The sequence below is a fragment of the Candoia aspera genome, chromosome 4, assembly GCF_035149785.1.
Source record: "Candoia aspera isolate rCanAsp1 chromosome 4, rCanAsp1.hap2, whole genome shotgun sequence".
In the NCBI taxonomy this organism is placed as follows: Eukaryota; Metazoa; Chordata; class Lepidosauria; order Squamata; family Boidae; genus Candoia; species Candoia aspera.
In genome coordinates this window covers 24,143,585-24,171,404 of record NC_086156.1, presented here as the reverse complement: position 1 = coordinate 24,171,404, position 27,820 = coordinate 24,143,585, and the positions used below count along the sequence as shown (strand labels likewise).

Below are 27,820 nucleotides of genomic sequence, written 5' to 3'. Positions count from 1 at the left end.
AATCAAGAATGATGACCCGAGGTGGGGTGGGGTGGGGTGGGGTGGGCACAGCATATAAAAGTAACTGTGTGATGTTATTCAGAAACATACTGGGACTCACAACTTGAAAAATACTGAAACAGCCTAATTTATAAGAACAACATGCAGTCAATGAAGCTTGTGTCTGAGGCCCTGATCTGTAATTTGCTACAGAGTTCCTGAAATATGTTAGTCAGCAATCTGAGTTCCTCTCAACATATTTAGTGAGCTTATGATACACACAGTGAGCAAATCTCAGTGTGGTGCAGTAGTTAAGGTGTTGGATTGGCACAGGAGAAACACAAGTTCAGGTCTACCCTTAGCCACAGAAGCTCACTTTGCAGCTTTCAGCCAGCCCCACTCTCAGGGTTTTTTTTGGGGGGGGGGGAATAGAAGGAGAGAGCACTATATACAGCACCTTGAGCTTGTGAATAAAAAGCAAAATATAAATCAAATAAATAAAAAATAAAATCAGCTTTTGCTAATAATGTTCACCTTCTACTTTGTAGCTTTTATTTAGTAAATTTTATTTAGTCTGGGCCATTGACCTGTAATAAAAATTTGATTTGAATAATGTTCACCTCTTGTCACACTTTTCCATCTGTAGATCATATTTTAAAATTATTGCTACTGTCCTCCTTAGAGCTTAGATATCACCCTATCTCACAGTCTTTACTTTTAAATAAAAACCTCAGTAATACAGCTTTTAATTACTGCAAATCATGTAATTAAATAAACATCATAGCAAGTGTTCCAAATATTTGAAAGTTTAGTTCTAGATTGATGACATCAAGATAGTATAACAGTGTAAAAAGCAGCTATGTAATAACCATAGAATTAATTCTCTACCAAGCCCATCAAATATGCTTTTTGTTATTTAATGCTTTTACTTTGCACCCTTCAAATACATGGCTCTCAGCACTTTTTAGTGCAAAATGAAACAGATGTTTATTTCTTTCTTACCATTAACTGTTCTTCCAATTTCTCTGCTTTTTCTTTGTAGCTATTAAGTTCTTCCTTGGCTGCAGCTGACTCTGCTCTGACTTTTTCTAATTCAGGGTCGTTTCTTGGCTTGTTTTCACTCAGCTCTGTGACCACCTGCATTATTAGTACCAAAACAATTCATGTGAGTATAAACCAACTTATGTTGTATTTCTTAGTTATTATGCCAAGGTAGTATCTCACATTAATAGTATTTTAAAAATGTAATGGGAGGTGAGTCCTGACTTAAGTTAATGTTTCAACCCTTGGAACAAAGTTTTAAGCAATTCCCATGGCTACTGCCCAATGAAAGTGGCTACTGGTATGTATCTGTGTATTTATTAAACAAATTTATATGGCTGTCCAACTCACACACAGTGACTCCAAGAGGCTTACAAAATTAAAATCCACAATATAACCCCCCCAGCCCCCCCACTCCAACTGCATACTGGAATGCAGTTAAGATGGCAGGACCTTTAGGTAGCTGGTGAGTGTGGTCTAGACAGAAGTGATATAAGGAAAGACCATCAACTTTGAAACAGTTTGATTACTAATGTCAGAAAAAAAATGCACACTGGAAGATGCATATACTTGGATAATATAAGGGAAATTAAATCTACTGTCTTACACACCTAAGGAAGATTTTTATTTTTGTTCTTTTCAAACCAAGGACTGTGAAACATCTTTAAGTGTTGATTCTATACTTCTGAACAAAGACAAATGTTGGTAAAGTCTTTATCACCAATTTTTGCAATAAGAGGGAACTAAAAATAATAGTTTTATGTTGTCCATGCATCACTTTAGTTAAATGTCTGATGATGAGCCAGTTTAACAGTTTAATGCTATTCTACAGATTTCATTGGTATTTTATATTATGGTTTTTTATTGTTTGCACTTGTACATGGCTTTGTTATTCCTCAGAAGATAATATAGAAATATTTTATTCCACTCATTTTCAATTTCTGCATTTCTAACAGTTACAGCCACATTTCCCACAAATGATGTTTGAAGAGTCAAACATTTAGTATCCAAACAATTACTTTCAAGCCATACATACCTGAGTTTGCATTTTTCCTTCCTTAAAGCTTTGTTCTACTTCTGTTACCAGTCGCTGAAGTTCAGTAAGTCTTTCTTCCTTTTCTTTTGCCTCCTTCTGTACAATTTCCATTTTTGTTCTTTCTAGTTGAAGATTATTCTGCGCATCTGCCAGTTGGCTCTGCATCTCTGAAAGTTTCTCTGATAGCTCTAACAACCTAGCCATTGCATCTTCCCCACCTATATGTTTGGCATTTTCTGTTGGAATACATAGAGCTTCTTCTTTGACATCTCCCGAAACGGCAGCTACCTGGGGAGAAAGCTGACTTTGCTGCAGAACCACATTCAATTCAGTTTGACCCTCAAGGGCAGCAGCAATCTTTTGCTCAAGGGTTTCTTCCAGCTCTATTATTCTCTGTTTGAGCTCTTTTGACTCTGCCTGGGCTTGGTCTTTTAAATCCTTGAGATGCTTGTGGCATTGGATTGTCTCTAAATCCCTCTCCTCTAGAGCTTTCTGAAGTACCTGTAACTTTGTACCAATGCTAGAAGAATTTTTGGCATTTTCATGCACATGACCTAATGATTCTTCATTTCTTAATATCTGAGATGATCCAGTGGCCAGATTTTTATTTTTTTCTTCCATCTTTCTTCCTATTTGTGCATTATCAATTGTTGTTGGCATATTTTTATGTTTTTCTCTAGTCTTTTCAAGTTCTTCTTTCAATATGTCTAGTTCTTTCTCTAACTTTATTATTTTTATTTGTTTCCCCTCAAGTTCATTCTTTGTAACAGATAACTGCCTAACATTATTTTCCACTTGTATCACCAAATCTTCTTTTTCTGCCAATACAACATCTAGCTGCTGTTTTAGATTATCTACATCATCTTGAGTCAGTGAAAAGTCCAAACGTATCTTGTGTTCAATAGACACCATTTCCTGCTGGAGTTTTTCAATAACTTCATTCAGCTGTTCTATTTCCTGTTCACTGTTCTGTTTGACACGTTCTTGGTCACTCTTTAAGTATTCTATTTGGGCTTCCAGTTCTTTTATGTGCTCATTTTTCTTCTCAATCACCTAAGCAGGGATTGAAATAAAAATAAAGAAAAAAATATTAAGAAGGGCAAGAAATGCTCATTTTTATGCCACTAATTATACTTCTTTGTATTATATATATATAATTTTTAAAATTCTGTATATCACTGCTCTTTATATGAAATTTGTAAAAACTAAATCAGAGTTATTTCTATTTTATTTAAATAAAATAAGACAAATAAATAATATTATTTTGTTTAAATGTAACATTTTACTGTGTTTCTAGAGGTTTGCTGGCCAGTATCTGTATTAAAAAAGACTGTTTAGTTTTGAGCCAACTGGAAGATCTCCATGACAAGAAAATACTGGGACAGAGCCAGGAAAAAAACAAACAAACCCAACTGCTACCAATCACAACTACCAGTTGTGATAGTACCACCATAACACAAACTGTAAGCATAGAGAGGGTTGATATGAAAGATCAAATATGTATTACAGATTACAAAGTATCTTTAAAAAACACCCATGCAAATTCTAGTTTGAAATACAATGATATGTCTTTCAATCCCTGTTCTAAAATGTTGGACTGCTACTAGCTTAAAGGGATGGCGTCACTAAGGATTCCATAAAGCATTACTTTATTATCTGTTGTAATTTCAAGCTGCTGTTGCAATTTTGAAATTTGTTCATGGAGTTCATGGATTTTCTGTTCCTTTTCCTGTATGATCTGTATGTATTTCCCAGGAACTTGATGATGACCCTTTATAGAAGTATCTTCAGGATTCTGGATAGCTAGCCCCAATTTTTTCATGTCTTCCTACAAACAAAAAACAGTGGCACAGTATGTAACTTATAGATCCCCTTTGCTAATTATTTTCATGTTATTAGAGGAATAAATTGAAACATAAAATACTTTCAAAAGGAAAAATAATTGTTAAATGCTTGGAGATTTCATAATTCTCAGGTTTAATAAGCGCAGGTTATTCAAAAGAAGGGAAGAAAAACAAGATTTTCTTCCCAGACGATTACCTTAAATAATTTATTTTCTTGCTCAAGTTCTTGTTGTCGGGTTGTGGACTCTTTTAGCTGAATTTGTAGCTGCATGTGCAACTGCTGTACTTCTTCATTTTTGTTTTCTAGTTCTTCACGGAACTGTTCTAATTGTTCTTCAAGATTTATGATCTGTATATCCAAAATAAGTGGCAAAGGGATAATTTATTTTACATAAACAAACACAAAAAGGTTTTAGCAGCACTTCTTTTTGAGAAGCAAGGTTCTATATTAAATGTTTTCTTATAAATATTAAGAAGATGCCCTCAAATCTGCAAGCATAAAGGAAGGTATGATTTATACTGTACATCTATCTTCAACACTACAAAGACCAGTGAGAGCATTTGATACCTTAAAAATAGGCAGATTATGCTAGGATGGAATTACTGTACATGAGGATTTTTAACATAATTTGGGTATCTTTTAACTGATGTATCCCAGTGAATAACCTGTTCACAGGATTTCATGCTAAATTTCCTCCTTTGTTTGTACAGGATTTAATCCATCCATCCATCCATGAAGATCTAGATGGCTGCCATTTCTCTTATCTAAGCAAATAAATTTTAAAAACCATGCTGATTTATGTAGAGTTTGGCAAACAACTTCCAATACAGTTTGTATTACTTCATTAATTAATTTAAAAGGGTTATAGAAATGTCAAATATTTGGTTAAAAGTATTATGCCCTTCAAAATGATTAAAACATCTTTCAAAAATATCTGTGTGGCTAATAATGTGTGCTGAGGATATAATACTATATCCTAATATTTATGGTGGGAATCTTGAGCTGCCTTTGTTTTAGGGTTGTTTTGGATGACTATACATGTAAAATAAATTACATGTAGAGTAAAATAAACGCAGCATGTTTTTTTTCCTTATACATTAGTTTTTGCTCCCTCTGAATAATGTTCAGTAGGTTTAACAGCCTACTTTGGGCACTATAACTGATCAACAGAAAACCAAGCTTGTACAACAAAGCCACGTTGATCCTTTTACATATATATCATATGCTGAATTCCATACAAAACATTATTATTATTTATTTCTAAATAATAAAAAAGAATACTCTACCTCTTTTTCCTTCCTGTCTACAGCTTCTTGCTCAGCCTGTAGCTGTGCTTCTAGAGGCAAGTCCCCCCTTACAGCTGCAGACCCAAATTGCTTCCTTTCTTCCACCTTTAAAGTAAGTATATTAACTATCACTTCTTTAAGTCACAGTTCTTTGATAACAACACTGCATAAATTATTATTATTATTTATGTTATTAAAACATAAATAAAAGAGTCTACAGGAAAATACCTTTTGCAAATTGTCTGCACTGATCATTAAAGCTTGTTCCAGTTCTTGGATTCTACACTCTAATTTTTCAATTTCTTCATTCCGTTCTTGCACATCTCTCTCAAGTTGCTCCTTCGAGAGCAAAAGCTCACTGCATTTGTCTGTTTTTTCCTTAAGATTATTTGTTAACTCTTCAACCTGGTGGCAATAAGGAGGAACAGTGTTTCAAATTTCTTGAAATTTAGATGTGAAAGATGACAAACTTTTCATTTTAGAAAATACATTCTAACATAGGTCATAACTCAAACACAAATTTGCTACAAACTTAGCTAAGTTAAACTGTAGGAAATAGGAAAAAGAGAAGCATGAAAATGTAGAATCAAAACTGTTAAGATCTAGAGAACATCACAAGCAACCATAAATCAAATAAATAAAGAGAAAGCAGAAAAAGGAAGAATGCTGGCCACTATCTGTATTAAAAAAGACTGTTTAGATTTGAGCCAACTGGAAAATCTCCATGAGAATACTTGGACAGAGCCACGGAAAAAAACCCAACTACTAACCAATCACAGCTTCCAGTTGTAGCAGAATGAAGCAACATATTCATACTTTTTGGCAATTCTGAAAATGAAATTTAATAAAAGCCGGCTGGGTGACCTTGGGCCAGTCACTCTCTCTCAGCCCAACTCACCTCACAGGGTTGCTGTTGTGGGGAAAATAGGAGGAGGAAGGAGTAATAGGGATGTTCCCCACCTTGGGTTATTTATAAAAATAATAAAGGCAGGATAGAAAATAAATAAATAAAAAAAAATAAAGTTATGTTATGTTATTAGTAAAAGCAGCAAGTATTTTATAAGGTGTGTGGAGAATGAAAACTTTTCTCTAGGTATTAATTTTGTTGGGATATATCTGCCTCTGGGTCATAGCATACGAGTCAATTCTACCATGAAGGTCCTTTAGATGTGTCTAAGGATGTGAGCGGGGTCTTTTGGGAAATGGTACAGATAGTAACAGACAGACTTTTTTTCCTTTCCTGTGTTTCCCCAGGGAGGCTTTTATTTAAAAAAAATAACAATCTTACTTCCTACATTACCACACAGCCATAATTTATACATTCTTTGGCCATTTTGTAATGCTTGTGCTTTACCATACTTTGTAACCTATCTTAATTATCCTAGTTGTAAAAAGTGGCTTAAACACAGAATAGCATGTGCCATCAAACACAGACACATGTATATACCCATGAAATTCTGTAGGCTCCAGCCATTAATTCTCAAAAGCCACGTTGGCAAGAAAGCAGCAGTGCCTGTGGATACGGCCTGCTAAACATTTCAGGGGAAGGATTAATTTACATGAAACCAAATACATAATACTAATATGGAAAGAAGTCCTAACAGAGTTTATTTTCACATACAGGACAGCAGCCTTTAGCTAAGTATAAATCTTATTTTTCTGGTTATTAACATAAAAACTAAGGGAGTGGCATACAATCACAGTTTATGCAATGTCACAAATGAAATATTCCTTTATCTTACCTCTCTGTTTCGATGTTCACTGACTGGTTGAAATTTCTGAGGAATTTTAAGTTGTTGCTCAAGCTTTTGTATTTCTTGCTGGAAGACATCTCTCTCATGTTCCCTATCAACTGCCTGCTCCTGAAATGTAAGTCATTATATATATATATTTTAATGGAAAACATCAAAATGTAATGCACAGTACAGGTAGTCCTTGACCTGTGATCATTAGTTCAGTGAGAGTTCAAAGTTAGGACAGCGCTGAACGAATGGTGGTTACCACCAGTCCTTGGAGTTTTGGCCATCCCAGCACCCCCCACGGCCCCGTGATCACAATCTGGGTGCTTGGCACCCCGTTTACACTTATGACTGGTTGCCAAGCACCCTGTGATCACTTGATTGCGATTACTTGATTGCCATTTGCAAACTCTCCTGCCAGCTCCCCCAGAAAGTCAATGGGGAAGCCAGCAGGGAAGGTTGCAAGTCACTGGGATAAGTTTCCCCCACCCCCAGTCTCCCCTTCTCCTTTTCCTCTGTGGTCACACTGCACTAGCACCCACCTGACCTTCGCTGTGCCTCTCTTGCACCCTCCTGCACTTCTGCGCATCCTTCCTGACCTGTGTGGCGCCTCTCATGCACCCTCTCACACTCCCAACTTGCATCACACCCCCGCACAACCTCCCCAAACTGCGTGATGCCTCTTGCACCCCCGTTGTACCTCTCCCAACCTGCATGGTACCTCTTGCACCCCCTTGCTCCCTCCCCCACCCAGCAGCAGCCAGCCTCAGACCTGCAACTTCCTGCCAGCTTCCTGACTTACTTTGGTTGTTGGAAGCCAGCAAGAAGTTTCCTTGCCTAATGACTGTGAGATTCAGTTAACAATGGCAACTGGGACTGCAGGGATTGCCACTGCTAAGCAATGCGGTTGTGATTTATGACCGCATCGCATAGCGAAGGAAATTCCAGTCCCAACTGATGTCATGAGGACTACCTGTAATTTGTTTTCAACTTATTACAAAATATAATAGGAAACACTGTGACATCTTACAACACTATTAAGCTAGGTCCATAAAACCTCAGTAATTAATTTGTGATAATTAGAGTGTGACAAGAATTGGGAATGTGTGTGTGTGTGTATTCATATTCATATGATACACCTCTCCCTTTCTGTACATTTATAAACAACACTGCACAAGGTAGACAAGCAATACACAAAGTAGCAGCCATCAACACATTTTCAGATCTTTTACACTGTACAGATGAATAGTGCTAAACAGGATTCTTGATTGTAATTGAGTAGCTTGTTTACATTATTCTTTAGAAACAAAATCCAAGTAGCTTCTCAGCAAATACACCGATCCAACAGCAATTTTAGCATGTCATAAAATTATGTTATTCACTATGTCGGAAAGTTTATAGTTTATTTTCCATATCTTTTTACGTAGGAACTATTTTAGACTGAAAGGCTGAAGTCAACTCTACTGGAAGTGTTTCAACACTGTTTCAACATTATCAGAAACACTCAACTCCTGAATCAAGGCTATTTTCAGGATGGGTGAACCCATTTCAGGCTCAGACTGGTTCAAACTAGAAACATTTTACACAATGATACTTTATAATGATAACCTTGTATATATTAATCACGTTTTAAATATGAAAACGTAGCCATCTTTTTTTACATGCATTTACAATCTCTAGATGTTTACGCTTATTTTTTAAAAACTATAAACTAGGTATGAAATAAGCATTTTAATGCATTGTGCTAATTGTGCTTTTTGTTGGACTCTCCATTTTTATTCTGTTGTAAATGATGCATGGATGGAGCTCATCTTTTTACTTACATCTAGAAATTTCTTTGTTTTCTCAAGCTGTTTCTCCAGAGCTTGGTTTTGCTGCCTTAGATCCATTAACTCTGCATTTTTTTCTTGCTCTAGTTCCAAAAACTGGTTGACCTGCTCCTCTAAATCAGCTTCCAGTGCCTTCACCTGCTTTTGAAGGTAATTATATTCTTTTTCAGCCTGCCGCTGCACTTCTATTTTTTCTTTCATTAACTTTTCTGTCTCCGCCAGCAACTCTGTTTAATAAAGAATAACTTGTTATATATGGATAGTTAAGACTGTTCTATAAACAAAATGGTGTGTTCACACTACAGCATAATAAAGGATGAAAATAACTTTGGGTTTCACCAAAATTATGTGGTATTCTCAATAAACAGAAATGATGATGATGATGATGATGATGATGATGTCTAAATTGTTTAACTTCTCTTAAGGCATACATTGATATAATTATACTATGTTTATGCATATATTTTCATTAATACTGTGGAAAATGTATAATGGCATTAAAACCCAACTGTCTTCTCATCCTGTAGGACTGTTCCAATTCAAACAAACATTCCAACAAATGACACATACAACATTTTAATGTAGAATAATTTAGACCTTCACCTGGTGAGTTACAGGAAGAAGAAACAGACATTTCTTACCTTCACCTGGAGTTTTCAATGAGATAACCTCCTCCCTCCAATTTTTTTAAAGAAACAGACTTTCAAAAGAACTAAGGAATTTAAGGATATATGGCAAGGGAGATATGGCTGCAGATGTCCATGCCATACTGCTCCAGTAATACTGGAATTTTAATATGATTTTGGATGTTATATTATTTCCATCCAAAATACAGGTAACTCTCATGTCACAACAACCCCTTGGGAACTGGGACTGCACTGATGTTGGCAAGAAGTAAACTGTGATTTCTTTATACATGACCTGAATACATGACTTAAGCAGCATATGAAACTTCACATGCTGAGACAATTCCCAGATTACTGAGATAACATCAAAGGTGGACCAAAATGCATACATTGCTTAATGTTATTTGTAACCAGAAAGAATGCCAAAGTAAGTTATTTATATTATGCTTCAGTCATTTAATCGGTATACATGCTGAAATCATGAATTATTTCTTGATTGAGAACGATTAAAAATAATAGATTTTTGGATTTAAGTCTTTGCCAAATGAATGAAAAAAGAACATCACCAGATAATGGCCTTTTGGTGTTTTTTTTGTTTGTTCTGTTTTGCATTATACTGTATAGATTTTTGTACCATCATCTTACATCATACTTCCTTCCTCAAATATCACACATGAAGATAGTTTTATTTGACAAAGATCTCGATATGCAGTTTATTATCTAAATGCAGAAACTATTAGGTGATTAAGATGATGGTTATTAAATTAATATCCATCTTAAAAATATTTATTAATGTAGCATACTATATAATTGTAAGCAACTGTTATTCAAAATAAAGGGGTGAATATGAGACACAGTATCAAAGCTGAAGGCCAGTAAAGTTAATGTCAGTAAGCTGAAAGCCCAGAGAGAGACCATGATTAATAAGTGTCAGTAGTTGTTAAATCTGCCACCCAATGAAAGATTTGCCATGCAATATACAAACACACCTGCTTGGGAAGCTGCATCGACTGCAGCATCTACTAGGCCTAGGAGAACAGAAAAAACAAGAAGCAAAGTAATTCACATGCCATCTATAGCTTTCTCAAGGTGAAATACTATGAGAAAAATGAAGCTGAAGATAGAATGTAGAGCTCAGTAAAAATGCCTAGTGAAGTAAAAAAAAAAAATTGTCACTGATTTATTAAACACAACTGTTAGATATTTTTCCAGAATTCCATTTATTTTTCTATTGAGTGTTATGAATAGCCACTCACACAATACATTTTTCATTATACATTCAGAATACTCTTGACTTAAAAAGTGGCATATCTGCCTGTCATTTTTCTTATCTTCCCCATTGCCCTTTATCTACCAAAGTATCTATCTTACCTCTCCAGCACTTTGTGCTTTCCTTCCTTACCACTGCCATTCTGCATCCACTTAACACACCCACCTTACCTTCTGCTGTCCTGCACCCACATGACCTCCACCCTATCTCTCTGCAGCCATGTGCTGCTAGCCTTTCTTTTCCCTGGTGTTTAACACCCTAAAACAACTCTGCTACATGTGTGCTCTGGGTCCATGCATGAACAAAGCATGTGTGCTGCAGTCCAGGCACAGACTATCCAATAGTGCCTGATCTATGCAGGGAATGCTCCATGTACAGTATGTTTTGCATATCCCTAATCTATTTTGATTGATCCTTCAACATAATATGGATTTTTAAAAAAAGAAATCAGTTCCATCCATACATCTGTTTAATTACTAGGGTATCATCAGGTTGGGCCGCACCCTGGTCACTTTATGCACAAATGACTGTCATCTCTAAATCTGCTCAATGCTCCAGTGTAATTTTAAAAGGTGAAAAGGGAGAAGAATTGTTCCCTTCTCAGTTCTGCTGATGGAAGCAATTGCATTAACAAAAGGACTGCACTAAATTTTTAAAAGGTATCAATGAATGTTATTAATTCCCTTCCATTTATCAGAGCAACATATAAATATCTATAAAAAACAGAAGCAAAATTGAGTGAATGACTCTTTGTTCCCAATAAATGCTGCCTAATGTGTTTGGAGCTGGGACATGTGCTTATCCCCACACACCACCCCCAACATCTTGCTGGCTATATCTCCTGGATATCTCTTGAAATGCTCAGTCATACAGAAAGCAGCTGACTTGGTACGCTTAGAATGACCCATTCCAAATCTATAAAGTTTTTAAAAATCTATTAGTTATTAAGTTATAAAATCAGACATATTTGGAAGACTGTAAAATACATACGTTGTTCTATGGGTCCTGCATCAGCTTTCATAGCATCCTTTTGTCTGAAGAGCAATTCTTTCTCTTCCTGAAGGTGCTGTCTCTCAGCCTCTAGCTCCTGTAATTTGTTACCTGTATGAAGTAGCTCTTGCTCAAGATGGTCTATTGCATCTGTTTTTTCCTGGATTTGTTTTTCCATAAGTGATTTTTCATCTGCATAACCATCAATAAGATCTATGTGAAGAACAGAGATGCCCAAATCAAGCATAGTAATTTTTAAGTAATGTATTTCAAAACTTTCTGAAAAAATATGAATAACACTGTCACAGCAACACAACATTTTATACCCCAAAGTTTTATTTTGCCAAAGTACTAAAAACTAAAATATTATACTGTAATGTTAATTTTACATTTAAACTCAAAACATACATTAAAAAAAAGAATTCTTAGGGAAATGTGTGCCAGTATATGAATAGGATATATTCAGACTCCACTATTACAACACTGCTACACTGGAACTTTACTAAAACAGTATCCCAAGCTTACATTAATTTTAAAGAGTTCTAGATAAGCCTGGTGCTGTTTATTTTTCATTATATGGAAAGTATAATGTGTGTGTTTCCTGATTTATGAAAAAGCTGTTCTTTCCATACATTGCTGTGCCTTCCACATACAGTATGTGTTGTATGATACAATATGGTGATATCTACACATTTAGAATTTTCAGATGATTCCAAATTGTGCAGGACTGTGGTAACAAATGATTATGAAAGAAAAATATTTATTGGAAATGTGAATTTATAAAAAGGGTCTGTGTGTATATATGTGTGTGACCTTTTTGTTGTCCCGGTGTTTTACTTTTTCCAGTAATAAGCATCTAGCTCATAGAACTGGTATATGATAAATCCCTGAGATCAACATTCACAGATATATAACAATCAAACAAGCCTAACCATATTCAGTTCAGCTTTTTTCTTTTGTGCTGTCAGTGGTTTTAACATATGAACTGTTCATTTCTGAAAAGGGGTCTTGGAATAATGGTTTGTACCCATTAATAAAACCTAACTGTTGTTTACTGTTCAGTTTAATTTTTTAATAGTTCAAAATCTAAAAAGCCAGTAATTTTGTGAGAAGTGACACATGCATATTTATAATACAATAGAACCAGTTTGGCCTAGTGGTTAAGGCAACGGGCTAGAAACCAGGAGACTGAGAGTTCTAGTCCCGCCTTAATGAAACCCGGCTGGGTGGCCTTGGGCCAGTCTCTCTCTCTCAGCCCAACCCACCTCACAGGGTTGTTGTTGTGGAGAAAACAGGACGAGGAAGGAGTATTAGGTATGTTCCCCGCCTTGAGTTATTTGTAAAAATAATAAAGGCAGGATAGAAAACAAACAAACAAACAAACAAATAAATAAAATAAACTGCATTTCAAACTATTATTTATTGCAAACATAATCTGACTACTAACTAGGCAATATTTTGAAAAGTAGTACTAATTATTAGTATGTGAGAACTAAATCTATTAAGTTGGGGATGGATGATTAAAAAATAATTTGTTCCCTCTCACACTTCAATATTATCAGTATCGAATTAGTTGAAACATCTATTACATAATGCTCCCAGCATAGCATTTACTGATGACAAATTCCCAGATTACAGTATATGCATTAATATCAGGCAGTACTTCAACAAGTCCTCACATGTTTATTGTTTCACAGTTGAATAAACTCTGACAGAGCTAAACTAAAAGACTATCTTAGTATCAAGAACCGTAGCTAAATAGACCTGGTTTTCCACCAAAAAGAATCTGAATTCAAACCAAACAAATCACAGAATATGTGTTTTATAGGCATTTGCACTGAATAGCCAAGCCATTAATGGTAAAAATTTCCCAGTTTTACTACATACATGTATATATTTTAGAAAGATAGTCACTATGATGGATAACACATTTAGAGATATAGATATCCATACATGGAAGGGCAAACTTTTTGGGGGACACTTTGCAATAAGAATATATACCAGAAGACTATAGATATTTAGGTTTAGGTTAATGTGGCTGTGAATGTGTTATAAGAATTGATTGTGAAAAAATCTTTTAAACTTTTATTCAGGACAGCATTTTTAAAAATGCTGAAAAACATACTTATCTGCTACTTGGTAATTACTAGAAAATGTTCATCTTCAGATGAAATGCAAATGTAATTTCAGAGAGCACTTTCCAAAGATTTTTCAAAGAGAAATATATGGGCATATCAGTTCACTAGTTATAGCGCAATCCTATAATTGCTAATTTAAAATAATGTATATTGCTTTCAATGGATTTATATCCAAAGAAGCATAGCAAACCTGGGTTTCCCATTTTCTGAATACAGAGGACCGTTTTTTAAATTATCTTTGTGGGGGGTACAGACTTTTCTTTTCTTGTAACTTTATCCATGTGCAAAATGAAGGATGGTCTTTAGCTCGTGTGTAAAGCTTTAAAGGCTTGGGTTACCTGACTGGCAGTGCTGTGGTCAGAGGTATCCCAAGAAAGCTTCCCTCCTTCCCCTTCAGCTACAGCCCTGGCAAGAACACAGCCAGACAGAGTTCTGGTCAGAGGCAAGGGGAGCAATTATTGATATATTTTCTAAGGAGCAGGTTTGTTCTGTTTTTCACAAGGACTGGCATCAGGCTGAATATTACACTGGGAAATGCTACAGCAAACTCTCAGTTTAACAGATCTGGATTTAGCAGAATTTAGATACAAGAGACAAACTTTTCATCCATCCTGCCGTTTGAAAGAACAGATTTGTGCCTTATTGGGGAAGCAGTCTAAACTGTGCTTACTACTCCTTCTAAAAAATGGGCATGCTTCTGTGCATGCCTCATTTTTGAGTCCTAGATAAGGGAAGCAAGATGCTAAGAAGATTGGGCAGGCAGGGAAGGAACTTCCCTTACACTTTTAAGGAAAGTTAAATGGAACTTTTCCATTTAACAGAAATTTGGGGTTAACAGACAATCCTGTTCTCCAAATGGCCTGTCAAATCAAGGTTTTCCTGAATGTGCAGAATTACAGTTTTAAAAAATAGTTTGTCTTTATGCACTAACAAGTAACTGTCATTGCCAATACACAATATAAGAAAATGCTTTTTGGGGCAATTTTACAAATCTCAAAATGTTCAGGAATAAAGTACATAAGCTCAACTATGAAAACAATATATATTGCATTTTATATTGTGAAAGTAACAACATAATATATTAATCTGAATATAAGATTTAAAAGGTGGGATCATGGGTTCATGCTTACAAATCCATCAGTGCACCGAATGGGGATATATTGACTCATTCAAATTTTTTAACATACTGATGCACTCAAATAACTGGGATCATGGACATTTCAGAGAAAGGTTAGCTGAGAAATGAAGGTGTATTTGAAAACGTAAACCATGTGCATCTACTTATTATATTTAAACTTTGTTTGAAAAAACAGTTAAAGAAAATATTATTAAGTCTGGGCCCAATAATTTAAATGCACGTGTTACTCTAGATGGCTCTTAAAAAGAAACATATGATCAGCAGTAGTACATTAATTATCAAAGAAATACATTATAAAAGTTGAAATTCTAAGTCATATACTGAGTTACATGCTCATGGCCATTCATGCTCTGGATCTTCCTGCTTGGATTATGCAATGCGCTCTACATGGGGCTACCCTTAAGAATTATCTGGGAGCTACAATGGATCCAGAATATGGCGGTGTGGGTATTTATGGGTGTACAACAGTACACCCATGTTAACACTATTTTATGAGTTGCCCTGGCTTCCTATAGGTTTCCGGGTGCAATCCAAGGTGCTGGTTATCATTTATCAAGCAGTTCATGGTGCAGCACCAGATTATTTGGGAGATACCCTATTATGTCTGCCCATCCCACAAGATTCAACAGAGTAAGCATGTTTCAGATCCCTTCCATGAAACAATGCCAACTAATGGGACCCAGGAGGCATTTTCTGTATGGCACCAGCCTTTTGGAACAGCATACCCTCCCCAAGATTCAGCTGGACCTGACCCTGCTGGCCTTTTGTAAGGCTTTAAAATTTGCTTTTTCCCCCCTTGACCATTGAGACAGCACGTTGGATAAGCCTATCTGGAAAACTGGTTTAATATTTTGAATTGTTGTATTTTTGGCCTCTCTTTATGCTATTATATTGTGTTTTGTGTTCTTTTATGTTTAATGTTTATCTTGGTTTGTTTTTAATCCTATGTTAATCATCCAGAGTCACATTTAGTGAGTCAGGCAGTGATAAAAATTGTTTAAATAAATAAATACACAGATAATATAAATATAGAACTCTTAATAGCGCACTAATAGGTTAAGTTAAAAAGTTATAAACATTAATTTGTAATTGATAAAATAATTCTATATAAAATTGGCTGGCATCCTCTTTATATCCTCTTTAATTCTTCATTTCTGTACACATTCTCTCTCTAATGATGGTTGCTTTTCTTTGTGATTTAATCAATTATTTATTTATAATCTCCTGTTCTCAACTGAAAAAAAAAAGTATAAACCATATCTATAACTGCCTGAAAATTTAGACAATTAAAGTAGCTGCTCTATAATTTTGGAATTTGGCGGGGTGGTGGTGGAAATAACAATGTATAATTACGGTAAGTGTTTGTATTGTTTAAAGTACTGTATTTCAGACAAAGCAATTACTTACTCTCTGCTTTGCTAAGCTCCAGTGCTATCTGCTCTCTAGCTCGGACCTCTTCATCAAACCTTTCCTGTAATTCTTCCTGACATTTGGTTAATTCAGTAGCTTCATGTTCCCATTTAAAGGATTCTTGCATCAATTCTGTTTGTGTAGCTTTTGCATGTTCAAGCTAAAACAGAATTTAAAAGGTTGAAATATGATTTTTAATGTACATTTTAAAAAGTCTTGTATTAGAAGAAGTCAGGTTTGGGAAGGTGACTTGAGATGAGAAGTTGACTGCCCTCATACATTATGGTTAACAAGGTAAACAAATATTTGTACAATGAATGACTCTCACATGTCCATATCCGTGTTCAAGTACCGGATCTTGAACCTCTCTAGTTTACACCATGTTACATTAAAAAAAAACACCTTTCAGTTATTAATATAAACTTCAGCACGTGCCACCCACAGTAACTTTTACTAGAAGTATGACATGAAATGTTCTAATTAAGATGGTTGAATTTTCATGTGTCAAATAATTCCACCCATTAATACTTTTCTGCTTTCCACACTGCTCAGTGAAACCAAGATATAGATATGAAAGTAGTCAATCATTTAAAAAGTCTGATTAGATAAAAAGTCAGGAAATATAATGAAAAATCAATCTTATAATCAATGTTTTTCAGCATCTAAATCTCCTTCGAGACAGTGAGCGCTACTATTCATATTCTGTATTTTCTATCCACTGTTCAAAGTTTAGAAATGGCATCTATTTAATTGATAGAATTTTAAAATGAAATGTATGGAAAGGATATTATTTCTAAAACCAAACATGTCAAAGATCAATATTTCAAATGCATAAAATCCTGCCTCTCTGGATTTAGTTGTCACTCATGACAAAGAATTACCCCAATGGGAACATAATTTTCTTAGATCAATGTATGACAACAAACTACTTTAAAAAATGTGATCTTTTTCCTTATATCTGATTAGCAAGTGAAAATGTTAGCTGTCTAAAGAGAGTATGAGACTTCAGGATTTCACATGCAATTTAGATTACAAAATGACAGAACATACATTTGTTTACTTTTTGGGAAATAAAAGAACTCACACCCATGTTTTTCTAAGTGTGGTTAATGGTGAATAGCTACACCATACAACATTTATGACTAACATACTATGCACCTCATAATCTGTTTATCCAAGAGGAATATTAATATAGTGATTTTCAATCAATTTTTAAATATTAACAAAATAATACTATTACATGTTAACAATGAAGACATGATCTGAAGACATGAAGCAAGTTCCCAAGATCCATAATCAAAATGAAATCAATAAAACTGGTAGTATGAATACTTACATTCTCCCCTTACATTACAGAGTTACAGGTTTCAGCTCACCTTTGTCAGCACAGTGTATCAGTAATCAAATTAAAGGACTGGCTTATATTTATATAATTTATTTAATAATAATTTAAAATTCATAATTTACAAATTTAAAATTCAATTTATATTTAGCCTATCAAAAATGCACGCATTTATTCTAGTGTAGCCTACATTACTTAAACACATGCTAAACTACTACATTAGAAAAAAAAAGTTAAGATTATTTTCCACACTTAAAATAGGTCAAATGAAAGATTAAATTATTACTAAGAATATATATATAAGATTTACATTCACCAGTTAAATATGCAACTCTTTCCAAAATATGCACTGATCCTCACTTATTAATATATTTTCCATTGTCAACTATAATAATGCTGTGCTGTATAAACATTTTGTTTAGTTCAAAATGTCCTGTATATTGAATTTTTAAAATTAATTCTGATAGTTAATCATTAGTTGCAATTGAGTTACATCAAACTTATATAAAAGGTATAAGTGATGAGCATAAAATAGCAGTTCCCTGGAAGACATTATGTCAAGTCTCTTTATAACATAACTATATTACTGAATATTCTTGCAATGTATAAAGTCAACAATTCGAGAGAAATCTGATTAAATACTTCTGGAAAATTAAAAAAAATACATTAGACAGAAAAAATATTGTCAGCTAACATAAATTAAAAGCTTCCTCCATTATAGTCTGTAGTATCCATGTAAAAGAAAAGGAAAAAAGTGATTTCTCTATTTTGTCATACTTACTGAATAAGGGGGTGTAGGCAAAGAAATTTTTGAAACAATTCTTAATCTATGTCCATTTTTCTTGTGCTTCACATAAAATAGTGATGTATTGACAACCACAGAATTATCATCCAATTGTGCAGTAAAAGGAAAAGGATACGGTAAAGGGACACGAGATTCAACTTCTAAAGTATTTTCTTCTTGACTTTGTTCTGACCTTAGACCACTACATATATTGGATGTCCAATATGTACGGTAGGAATCCATTTCAGAGTGACCTATTGCAGCTCTTATTCATCAAACAACTTTCCTTGATTTAAAAGCTTTATTCTGGGTGAAACAACAATGTAGTTCATCAACTATCTGACTGCTGCAGAGCGAGGAATTACAAGTTCACACTCAAGATGAGCAAACTAAAAGCACCAGGAAGTTCCAGGTAAACATTCAGTCAAGAAAAAAAGTGTCAATATTTGCAGACTTCACCGAATTGCCATTTCCTCTCATGGAACCAAACAGAAAAAGCAGTGGAAAAAAAATAACCAAGGCAAGCATTTATCAAAATAAAGGATTATCTTCATAGTTGGGTAATATATCCTGCAGCAAGCAGCCGGATATATACAAAAAAACCCTGCAGCACCTGTCGGTATTTAAAATTCTCTACTGAAGTAAGTCACTAACATACGAAATTAAAATGCTATTTAGCCTTTTCTTTTTCCTTAAGTTGTAGAAAAAGCCGCTCTGAAATCAGATAAACGTCACTGTACAAAGCAAAAGCTGTGTCTCAATGCTGAGGAAAAGGTCAGGACAAGAGGAGTGGCTAGATTGCTTTACTGCAGGTACAAAGGGTTTTGGAATTTGAATTAACACACCCATATCAAACCTTGTCCAGCAAGGTTCAAAAGCCAAGTCAGAGCTCACAAATGAATGTTTTGAAGGAATTGAAAAGCTTTGTGATGTCCTGATCCTTTTCTTAATTGCTTTTTTTTAAAAAAATCACATCCAGAAAATAAATTGTTCTAATTAGTACCTCATACTTGAAAGAATTTTTCTTAATTTTAAGCTAAAATTGATAGAAATTAATAGAAAGAGAAGACTAAGTGGGTGACAGCACTCTTTAATATCTAGATGACGCACAAAAGGTGTCTATCATTCCAGACTACCGGACAAGGAATAACAGATTGACATTATAGATTCCAACTCAACGTTACAAAAACATTTCTAACAATAAGGGGAGTTGAACAGTGGAACCAATTCCAAGAGAAATGGTAGGGGAAGCCGGCAGGGACGGTTGCAAGCAGAGGAGACAGAGGGGAAACCCTCTGTGGAGCTTTAGGAACAAAGCTCAAATCCTGAAGATTTCTACTTCGTTCCTCCAGTCCCACCATGTGCACAGAGGGAAACCCTTTGGCAAGCAGCATTTTTGCTCTGTCTGCTTAATGACTCAGGAGATCACTTAATGACCACAACCAGGAGTGCTGGGGTTGTTGAGCAAAGTATTCACGTGGGCACCTCACTTAACGACCAATTCGCTCAACGACCGAGATTCCAGTTCCAACTGTGGTCATTTATCAAGGACCACCTGTACTTCTAGAAAGTAAATGAGTTACTTGTCACAAATTCAGACTGTTCTTAGATTTTTCTGTCATAGCACAATCACATTATCCATATAACCATTCCTTTGGAATTCCTGGCACAGTAGAAGATAAAGAATAGAAAAATAATTATATAGCACATCTTGTGAGAAGAAAATCATAAAATATGTACTTAATGGTCAACCTTTTGCAATCTTTGCTTGTTGGCTTAGAAGACAAAACAGACTTCAAGATACTGAATTATCAGAATGGAACTTGACAGAGATAACATAGTTATCTTGGAACATAGGTATGCTTGTAAAGTTAAAAAGTGTGCTTGATCCACTATCTTTTTTGGGGGGGAGGAGAAGGGAATTCCATAGTGATTATTGTAATAAAATGTACTTCACAGAATCCGTATTTTTTGCTTCAAACTTAAATTAGAGCCATTTAAAAAGTATATTTACTATGGCTCATTGCTCTTTTCAAACATCATTTTATGTTCAATTATAAATGTTACCTAGCCCAATTATTTTTTAAGCATGGAGGAAAACAAGTTTAGTACACAAATTTTGGACTGTAACTTGATATGCATCCATTATTCTAAACATCATGTTCCTGGTGAAAGGTAAGGAGAATAAAAATTCTTCAGTACTTCCCAAAAAATTTCTTTGGAATAGTGGGAGCACAAACATAATACCTGCCTACAATTTTTGAAGCAGCTTTTCCTAGGATCACACAGCTGTCAGCTGCAGCTGCCACATGACCTTGAAAAAAGATGCAGCTGCTTTATACAGTTGCAGATACTATATTTGTGCTCCTGTACACCCCAAAACACCTTTTTCGAGACAAACTTTCCTTACTGAATAAGCAGCTTGAAACATACTAATAGCTTGATAAAATCTTTCAAACTTCTAATTTAATTTTTAAATAGAGGATACATTATAAATAAGAATCTAAGTAAATAAGAAAGAATCTAATTTGTAATCATAGTAAGAAGTTGATGCAAGAAACTGCTCTTAGAAAACCTTAAAAAAAACCAGGAAATATTTTAAAAATGTATGCAGAAATTAAGGAAACCGTTTCTTGATTTCTGTATCAAATACTGTACATTTTTTTCTTCTCTACTCAAACATTCTTTCAATGCTACAATTAAACAATATTACCTGATTAGCAGTTTCATTTATTGTTTCAAGAAGTTTTTCAAATGCTGCTTGAAGTCGGGTATTGATATTTAAAATTAGTTCTTCATTTTTTGCATCTATTTCCATGCCAAGGAACTGGGTGAGTTCAAACCCTTCATCTGTGACTTCTGACCACATGGCATTGTCATGACTTTCAAGATCATTGCCAATATACTGAGATGATGACCTTTCTGTATAACAAAAAAATTAAAAAAAATCAATGTCCCTTTTTTTGATTCTGACAGTAGCATCTGTTCATATACAAATAATGAATATGATCAAATAAACTGTATAATAAACATAAATATTTCCACTGAGAATGAAGAACATCACAGCAACAAAATTAATTACATCTTGCAATAAAATTACACAAATAAGGTCAGTTAGTTACAAAGCAGACAGGCAATAGAAAAGGAGATACTAACAGAAGAAAAATATTTGGATATCAGCACATTTCTGAAAACCTATCTAACTGGTTAAATCTATCTATTTCTCTAACCAAAAAGCATATGGTTATATTTTGACCATTGCCTTCTATTAAGGGTTTCCAGTTATTTGTCTAGTATACCGCCCAGAGTCCCCCGTATGTGGGAGATGGGCAGTGATAAAAATATAAATAAATAAATAAGCAATTGCACATAGCAAGTACACAGATCAAAATCTGATTGCATTTAAATTTCATTTTGAGACAGTAACACTAAAATCCTGCCACTAATCATTTTTCAACATTTTAAATTCATCAACTGAAAATAGATTATTATCAGCATTAATGGAATACAAAGGCTTTAATATACATTTATGTGAAATAAATGATCACTGAAGATGTTTAATCTAGCAAATGATCCTACTAATGAAAGATACACAATTCCACCTTCCTTTTCTTAACATGAATTCTTCATGGATCAAATGTCTTTCTTTTGCCAATCATTTCCATCCACCAAAAATATGTTCTAGAGTGCTGGAGGATGTTCTACAGCAGATCCATCTAAATCTAATGTGTTTTGATACTCAGGGATGCAGAAATGAAGTTGCATCCCATGCATGTCTATTTACAATTAGAGCTAGACTATCAAATAACTATGAATAGTGAGTTATAAATTATGTTTGCAGAGTAATATAAACTATTAGCTATTATGTGCACAAATATATAAAAATATGTTTATCAACATCAGTGATATGAAAATTGCTTCATTAAGAAGTAGTATTTTAAACAATATGTGACCGCAGTTCGGTAGAGATGTGCCAAAATGTTTCATTCCGAAACATTTCTAGCCCAAAACTTCTCAAAACATCCCACTGCAAATGAAAAACTGTTGTCTTAGGTGTTATATAGGCTGTTCCGATGTTTTTGGAAGTGTTTTAAACTGCCAATTTTTGTCCCCTTTTATTTTCGTGTGAGAAATCAGTTCCCTTAGATTTCCCGGCAGAAACTAAATTTTAAAGGGTCGACCATGCTATCTTTGTCTTTTATCTTTTTTATTAGATTTCACCAATCTTAGTCTTTATTTTTAAAAAATATAACCTACTGTGAGCAAGGAAGTAAATGTTGCTCTGAGGCTTTACATTTAAAGCACCAATTGAAAAAACTTGTTTCGAATGAAACAGCCATCCCTGATCAAGTATAATTATGCTTGATAAAAAGCAGGCTAAAATCCCTGATCTGTCATTAGGATATAATGAAACCTGTACTTTACATCACAGTATCGCAACAAACGTACGTATGCATGTGGTGTCATGGCCCTAAGAGATGTATAAATATAAACTTTTTTTTTTTCAAACTTCTCAGGACAAAATTTATCAGCCCAAAGTACTTAAATGTGACTCAGTGCAATTCAATGGTCCTTAAGAGGGATAACTGAGAGTGTTCTCAGTCATTTCTTTTGGAAAACTAACTGGTTCAGTAAAAGACTCAAACATTCTGCTTATGTTCTAAACAGCATAAAGTTGGTACCACATTTTATTTTTTCCTTATAGCATTTCTGAAATATTTCCTTAATGTTAGTTACTGTTACATATCTCCTTTTAGCTTTTGTAAAGCTAACAAAAATACTGTAAAATTGCAACACTCCATAAAAATAAAATACATTGCTTTATATGAATGAAATGAGTAACTGGATGAATTTAATTTATGTTCACTTGGCACCTTTCATCTGCACAGGATTTCAAAGCACTTCCATGTCCTGTAGAAATTAAACTCATAGGCACAATGTGCAATTTCCTCAAGGATTTCTGACATGTTATCAGCCAATTTATTATGCAATGGATTTAGAGAAAGCAATGCTTAAAAGTTATTACAGACTTAACCACTCACACTTTGACTAATATGAAAAATATAATACTTCAGTGGCCAGATGATTAAAGGCCTCTGGGTGTCAACATGTATTACAAGGGCTTTAATATCCTCAGAGCAGAAAGGACCTTTGCAATGGACATCCAGGATATTGTTTGTCAATGCTATACCAAAACATTGGTTAAGACTGAGTTGAGGGAAGATATACCCTCTACTGAGCCATCAACACCACTTACTGATGCAACTGATGCTCTTTGAAGTTCACCCATCTTAAGTACTGACCAGGTAAGAGACCCTGCTCAGCTTCTGACAAATAACAACCTGGAGTACAGTAAGCAGAGCTACAGAAAAATACAGTCAAATAAAAGGATACATTAGTTACTGGGTATTCTACACTATGAGCAAAGACCAATGAGTATTGATAATTAAGGACAAAACCTGAACTTTACTGCTGTGTGCACTGCACACTACCCAGATTTTAGTTTCAGAATATACATTCTTGACACTGTTTTTTGAGGCTAAAACAACACACTCAAGATCACTGAGTGTTCTGTCTCTCTGTAGACTGGAAGAATGGGAGTAGGTTTCCATGGCTCGATATTAAAAATACAGCTTCCACCCTCCCCTTGCTTTATGCTAGGGTTATGCTTACTGAAAACTTTCATAAAGCAAATTTGCATAAAGCGAGACACTGAATCAGTAGAGAAAATGGTTTTGTGGGGTGTAATATCAAATTTTGTAAACCAAATGTATTGACAAATGTGCTCGTGCATTTTAAAAACCTTATTCCTAAGCACAACATTTTCTTCATTGTCTTATGTTCTATGCAGAGGAAAAGCATTTTCTCCATCTTTTCTACAGCTGGATTTCTAATGCACATGGTTACTATGGCAGACAAAGTGGTAGAATATACAACATTGTGGATTTTATTAGCATTCTTCATTATGTTGTGCAGAGTACAGCAGATTCGCCCAGGTTAAAAGCTCGTCTTTCACCGGCCAACTTTGTTGGGTTATAGGGTTATATGTCCTTCTCCTTTTCATTTTGGGAAGAGGGTTGGATAAAATGTTGATTTTGACCCCATAGTAACAGTAGTAGCTATTGCAGTGGGAAACAAGACATACAACTAGAAAAACTGCAAAAAACAATGATAAATGAGCAAGTGAGGGCAGAAAGGGGTTTCAGTGAAAAGCTGTTTTGGTGGGAAGAAAGCTTGCTAAATCTGTTTTGAGACTTTTGGCACAAAATGACTACGCTGGCACAAATCTCCCAACATGTTTGCATAAGATGAATTCTTGGATGAAAGTGATCAATTGCATAATGAAGTCAATAAAACAAGGGAAACCTGTACTTAAAAAGGTAAAAAGTCAAGTTCCCATTGAGTAATATTGATTCAGAGTAATTTAGAGTTGGGCAACCTATAAATGTGATCTATAAACAAAGCTCCTGGCAAGTTTATGGGCGTGCCCATGTAGCTTTGCTAGTGCCACCTTCTGGGAGGTTTTTTTCTGTTAAGTCTTCAGTCAAGCCAATAGCCCTGGTATTTCTTGGTGATCTGCCTGCCAAGTATTAACCAGATCCAACCTGCTTAGCTTTTTTGAGATCAGTTAAGGATGATTAGCTACCACCACCCATTTCAACTTAGTGGTACTAAGTAGTTCAGTAAATAAGTTTTGACTATCAGTTATTATGCTCCTCATGAAAACAGAAACACATCCTTGTCAGTGTCAGGGATTGAGATGAAGAAACAATGCTGAGCTAGGAATGAGGCTCTAGTTCTTTATTGTTTCTACCATACACAGAATCTTGCCAAACTGAGCAAAGCCAAAAGGTGCTAGGGAGAAATACTCCAGGCAGTCTAAGGCAGGTCCTACCTCAGCTTCTTGGCCTGATGCCCAAGGTCCTCCAAACTGTAAGATCGTTTCTCCCCCTGGAATGCACCCCCCCTTTCCTCTCCTGTGACCTCCATAGCATCACCTCTCCCCTGAGAGACATGTTCCATCACAGTCACTTAAGTTATAGACCACAGAATTCTAGTATTTTTAAATCCTCAAGAAAAGTTAAAATATTTCACTCATGTACTTAAATTCATTTATCATACCCTTTAATCTTGATCTTTAGGGAAAATTTTACTGGATGGTTTGATGTGTTCTGCTGTCATAACTACTTTGGAATAAGTAATACTACAGTATTCCTTCAAAATTCCATAGATTTTAATTATTGAATCAGCTAGATCTGTGCTGAATCATACCTTTTAAATAATGGAACAAAGGGAAAATAGGGAGTTCCAGAAATATGCCTATTTTTGCTTTATTGAGTATGATAAGGTTTCTGACTGTGCAGAAGACATTGTGGACAGCCTTCAAAAACATGGGCATACTAGGTCACCTCATCTGCCTATTGAAGAATGTGTATGGTGGCCAAGAAACAAGTTACAAGGGAATACAGAGCAAGAAATAGTTCAGAATGGGGAAAAGAGTGCACCGAGGTTGTATATTGTCACCTTATTTATTTGATATGCAGATATATCTATCTGCATATCAAATAAATATAAGTTTGGTCTAGTGGTTAAGGCTCCGGCCTAGAAACCAGGAGACTGAGAGTTCTAGTCCCACCTTAGGCAGGAAAGCCGTCTGGGTGACCTTGGGCCAGTTGCTCTCTCTCAGCCCAACTCACCTCACAGGGTTGTTGCTGTGGGGAAAATAGGAGGAGGAAGGAGTGTTAGGTATGTTCACCGCCTTGAGTTATTTATAAAAAAAATAAATAAAGGTGGGATAGAAAATAAGTAATAATAATTAAATATTTCATTTAACTTATATGCAGAATATATCATTACAAATCTTGGACTAGAAGACTAGAAGAAACATAATATAGAATTAAAATATGCTGACAGCATCACTTTGATTACTGGAAGCTAAGAAGACTTAAGGAGACTCTCATTCAAGGTGAACGAAGCGAGTGCAAAAGCTAGTTTGTTGCTCAAAATTACAAAAACTAAGATTATGCAAACACACAGTAAAGAAGCTGAAATAGCAGGCTTTATATTCCTTGGCTCAGAAATTCAGGGGTTTGTTGACTATAGCTAGGAAATAAAGAGAAGTCTGCTACTTGGAAGAAACATGACAGATCTAGACATAACATTCAAGTGCAGACAAATTACACTGACAATGAATTACAGTACATTGATACTTGAAAACATTGTCAAGGCCATGTTTTCCAGTAAAACTGATAGTTTTGAATTGTGATACTGGAGAAAATCGTTGAGACTATCTTGGGCCACAAGAAAAACAAATCAATCAAAACTTTGTTGTTGTTTATTCGTTTAGTCGCTTCCAACTCTTCGTGACTTCATGGACCAGCCCACGCCAGAGCTTCCTGTCGGTTGTCAACATCCCCAGCTCCCCCAGGGACGAGTCCGTCACCTCTAGAATATCATCCATCCATCTTGCCCTTGGTCGGCCCCTCTTCCTTTTGCCTTCCACTCTCCCTAGCATCAGCATCTTCTCCAGGGTGTCCTGTCTTCTCATTATGTGGCCAAAGTATTTCAGTTTTGCCTTTAATATCATTCCCTCAAGTGAGCAGTCTGGCTTTATTTCCTGGAGGATGGACTGGTTTGATCTTCTTGCAGTCCAAGGCACTCTCAGAATTTTCCTCCAACACCACAGTTCAAAAGCATCGATCTTCCTTCGCTCAGCCTTCCTTATGGTCCAGCTCTCGCAGCCATATGTTACTACAGGGAACACCATTGCTTTAACTATGCGGGCCTTTGTTGTCAGTGTGATGTCTCTGCTCTTAATTATTTTATCGAGATTTGTCATTGCTCTTCTCCCAAGGATTAAGCGTCTTCTGATTTCCTGACTGCAGTCAGCATCTGCAGTAATCTTTGCACCTAGGAATACAAAGTCTTTCACTGCTTCTACATTTTCTCCCTCTATTTGCCAGTTATCAATCAAGCTGGTTGCCATAATCTTGGTTTTTTTGAGGTTTAGCTGCAAGCCAGCTTTTGCACTTTCTTCTTTCACCTTCATCATAAGGCTCCTCAGTTCCTCTTCACTTTCAGCCATCAAAGTGGTATCATCTGCATATCTGAGATTGTTAATGTTTCTTCCAGAGATTTTAACTCCAGCCTTGGATTCCTCAAGACCAGCTTGTCGCATGATGTGTTCTGCATACAAGTTGAATAGGTAGGGTGAGAGTATACAGCCCTGCCGTACTCCTTTCCCAATCTTAAACCAGTCCGTTGTTCCGTGGTCTGTTCTTACTGTTGCTACTTGGTCGTTATACAGATTCTTCAGGAGGCATACAAGATGACTTGGTATCCCCATACCACTAAGAACTTGCCACAA

At 35.3% G+C, this 27,820-nt stretch overlaps 1 protein-coding gene across 2 annotated transcripts in view; it reads right to left on the bottom strand.

Moving 5' to 3' along the window:
* AKAP9 (A-kinase anchoring protein 9) overlaps positions 1-27,820 on the bottom strand; it is a 125,994-nt gene that overhangs the window by 25,655 nt on the left and 72,519 nt on the right. The window contains exons 22-33 of one of the 2 annotated variants that reach the window (XM_063303609.1): positions 21,167-21,375; positions 16,325-16,487; positions 11,642-11,854; positions 10,371-10,409; positions 8,750-8,982; positions 6,930-7,049; positions 5,416-5,592; positions 5,188-5,292; positions 4,097-4,249; positions 3,705-3,884; positions 2,057-3,109; positions 982-1,116 (exon numbers count right to left, since the gene is read on the bottom strand). In XM_063303609.1, coding sequence (XP_063159679.1) covers positions 982-1,116; positions 2,057-3,109; positions 3,705-3,884; positions 4,097-4,249; positions 5,188-5,292; positions 5,416-5,592; positions 6,930-7,049; positions 8,750-8,982; positions 10,371-10,409; positions 11,642-11,854; positions 16,325-16,487; positions 21,167-21,375 — 2,780 coding nt within the window. Of the gene's footprint in view, positions 1-981; positions 1,117-2,056; positions 3,110-3,704; positions 3,885-4,096; positions 4,250-5,187; positions 5,293-5,415; positions 5,593-6,929; positions 7,050-8,749; positions 8,983-10,370; positions 10,410-11,641; positions 11,855-16,324; positions 16,488-18,450; positions 18,712-21,166; positions 21,376-27,820 lie in introns of those variants that run through there. The other variant, XM_063303610.1, reaches the window with a different exon arrangement.